We start from the raw sequence: 3,423 nt of genomic DNA on the forward strand, positions 1-3,423 counted from the left end.
CGGGGCGGAGGGCTGCGGGCCCGCGCCTCCGCAGCAGCGCGGCCGGCGCCGGGCCAAGAGGATGCGCGGCGCCGGGCTCTGAAGCATGGAAGGGGTTCTGTACAAGTGGACCAACTATCTCACAGGTACCGGGAGGGCGGCGCGGGGCTGCGGGCCACCTGGTCCTCGGTCAACTCGTCCCAAGCCGAGGGCACTCAGTTCCACTCCCGATCTCCCCACCCCTCCGCTCACTGCCCCTCGTGGGGCCCATTCCGGACCGCTTCGACGGGGAGTTCGAGTCAGCGCACCATCCCGAGAATGAGACACGCACCTTCGGAAACCTGCGTGGCCCCTTGTGCCTCAGGAACAGTGAACAGTCCCCTTTCACGCTGAGCGTGTCGTTACAGTCTCTTTTCCTTCACACTCTGTGGACAGCATTTTGTTAATTGATGTGTCTCTGTGTGTGTGTGAAATCATTTAATTTGAAGATACGTTTTCTGTGTTCCTTTGCATTGTCTTACCACTGGTTTGAAAGTCCACTTGTTGAGGTTGTCTGAGTTCATCAAGTGTGCTTTGGGAAGCTGTTCTCAGAGAATTTTCTTAGGGATTGGTTTTCACTGAGGTTTGAGCTTCGGGTAATTGTGAGACATAGAGGAAGAAAGCGCATTTCAACACTGTGGAGATATTGGTCATTGTGAGGCGTAGTTGGGAATGTAACACGTAAAGAGCAGGCAGGTTTCCCTGGTGAGGCAGCTAGAAGAAAAGCTGAGTGTATAGAAATGTCATCATCAGCTGGGAACTGTCCCTGTCTGTGATATTGGAAGTCTGGCTTCTGACAGACGCCTTAAGTCCACATCCTGTGATCTCTGCCATAACCAACGTTTAAAGGCAAGTGTGGTATTCTTTCCGGATCCCGGTTGGCCTAGATCTGGGTGGTTAGCTATTTTGTCCCCAGAGGTACCTTCCAGCTTCTGAATCCCATGATCTCACCAAACTAGAGGAGGACTGGCGGCCTTTAGGGAAATTTGGGCAGTCCTCAGATTCTTAGTCCCAAGAACGAGCGGTCTTTAACTTCCTGCCCACTCACTCTGCCCCAAGTATTGTATTGAGCCCGGTAGTCTTTCTGTGATGCTTGCAACTCGCGTCCTCCTATCTTGTGGGAATCTGCAGGTAAACCCTGTAAGGGCTAAATGCTTAGTTGTATCTGGCTTGAACCAGATTTGCCATAGCAAGTGGCTTAATATTTGTAATACAGTGACATTTTCTGCCTCAAGGGGAAAAAAGTGTAAATGACACATTTTTACTAGAAGCAGTAAAACTTTAAGGAGATTCTTTTTGCTAACAGCAAAGATTGCCGGTTGAGGCGTGTTAACTCTGAGGCCCACAGCCTCTCTGGGCTTGGAGAGGCAAACATTTCTGAGTACTCTGTTTTTGGAGCTCACGCCAGAGGAGCATTTTCTGCGTGGTCTGATGCAATGGGCAGTTACTTCCCTGAATCCTAACTGGAGGGGAAATTTCACTTGGGGTGAAATGTGGCCCTGTGGGGGGTGCCAGCACAAGATGGGGTTTTAGTTTTTAGGGTACAATATAGTTTAACTCCTAGTAAGCAGTGAAGAGTGGCTGAAGTCTGTTGTTTGGGATGCTTCCATTTTAAAAATGTAAACTTGGCTCTGAGGTGTTTCTCTCTCTTGGGTCAGAAGGATGAGCAGCTGCTGATACTGGCTGGTCTTGAAGGACTTTAGTGTAATGACATTGTTAATCCTGACTTCCTTTTCTTGGATAGCACACGTTTCTGTAACATGTGATAGTTTGAGAAAACTGCTTGTTACAGTGGAAACTGAAACAGGAAATAACCTACCAGTCTTTTTACTGTACTATAAAATGTGAACCAGTTAGAGGAAGTTGGATTAAATATTTCTTCAGAAAGGTATGTGGCGCTGACTGGCCGGCTTGTGGTTAGATGAAGCCGCTCAGCTGTGTGACTTTCTCAGCCTGCAGATTCTGAAGGAATCCTTGTGATCCGTTTGTTCTGAAGAGCTGTTGCCTCATAACATTGCAATCGTGCACATTAACGCTTTCGAGAGCCTTTGTGTTACTGGCCTAGGTGGACCTGAGGTGGAAGACTATATTTTCACCGCCTCTTTATAATTTTCGACGGGGAATTAGTACTAATTCATTCTTTTAGTCACTGTAGACATACATTACAGATTATTTTCATTGTGTTTCCTTGTACATGCTCGGCAAGTGACTCCCCCACAACCATTTTTTTTTTAATTTTGACATTCCTTTACATTTTTCTAGAATTTCCTGCGTGAGTACTGTATTTAAATTCCTTCCATCCCACCCTTCTCGTCTTATTTATTTGTATTATTTATGTGGCTGTGAGTGAGTGCGGGGGCCCTCCTCAAGCTGGACTCTTGGGTGCTTGTGATAGCGGTACTGTCTGCTCCTGGAAAACGTGGACTACTGAATGGTTCCGCAGCCTCTGGCCAGAGTGTTCTCATGGTGGCATGTTTCATTTCGACCACCCACACTGTATGGGGATTTAGTGATGGAAACAGTAAGGACAGTCATGCTGCTTCCAGCGTGACCGCTGAGTTTTCGATTGGTACCGTGCTTGATAAGGGTCCAGGGGACACGAGTTTGGCTTGCAAGAGCAATGTAGGTCCTGTCTTGAGGAAAGCCACTACTATGGGTTACAGCGTTCCTTCAAACCAAGCCTGATAGGCGTGTGCTCTAACTGTCGAGGAAATGTCAGCGAGGTGAGTGATTGAAGTCAGTAGCATTTCTGCCGGAGCAGTGGAGTGTGGGAGAAGGGGAGGAGCTCTTTCTATAGGGTATCACATCTGCCTTAAAAATAAAAATGGGGATTTCACTAGCTTTCCCCATCTTCATGGGCATTTGCTTAAAGGCAACATCTTCCATCAGGGAAGGAAGGCTGCATTGGATACCTGAGGCTTGGTCCACTCGTTCAGTCCACTTATTTTGGAGAAAGAATTAAAGACTCCTTGGGATGAAAATATTTACTCTAGGTTAACCACCAAGAATGGTAACAGAACTGGGGCAAAACCTCTGTTTCTGTAGGGTTTTTTCCATTACGGCATGAGCAGCTTTTTAATCGGAAATGCTTCCAAACCCAATTATTACACACACACACACACACACACACACACACACACACACACTTTAAGGGGCTGAAGGGGCACTCTCAAGAGGAAAACGCCACACCCAACTTTGTGTGATAAGGCAAAGTCAGAAACAAAACCATTATATAAAATTGCTTTTAGGTGACGTGGCATGAATTTCATGTTTTGATTGGATCCCATTCCTCATATATCTCAATGTGCGTATGCAAATCCAAAATCCAGCATCCGAAACGCTGCTGGTTCCAAGCATTCTGGAGAAGAAACACTACACTTCTTTTTTTTTTTTTTTTTTTTTTTT

At 46.7% G+C, this 3,423-nt stretch overlaps 1 protein-coding gene across 2 annotated transcripts in view; it reads left to right on the forward strand.

Annotated features, from left to right (window-relative positions):
- Positions 1 to 6: 6 nt before the first annotated feature.
- The window catches only part of Plekha3 (pleckstrin homology domain containing A3), a 17,058-nt gene continuing 13,641 nt past the window's right edge, over positions 7 to 3,423 (forward strand). The window contains exon 1 of one of the 2 annotated variants that reach the window (XM_005346622.3): positions 7 to 125. In XM_005346622.3, coding sequence (XP_005346679.1) covers positions 86 to 125 — 40 coding nt within the window. In that variant the 5' untranslated portion in view covers positions 7 to 85. Of the gene's footprint in view, positions 126 to 708; positions 868 to 3,423 lie in introns of those variants that run through there. The other variant, XM_013355260.2, reaches the window with a different exon arrangement.

Source organism: Microtus ochrogaster, chromosome 4 (assembly GCF_000317375.1).
Source record: "Microtus ochrogaster isolate Prairie Vole_2 chromosome 4, MicOch1.0, whole genome shotgun sequence".
NCBI lineage: Eukaryota > Metazoa > Chordata > Mammalia > Rodentia > Cricetidae > Microtus > Microtus ochrogaster.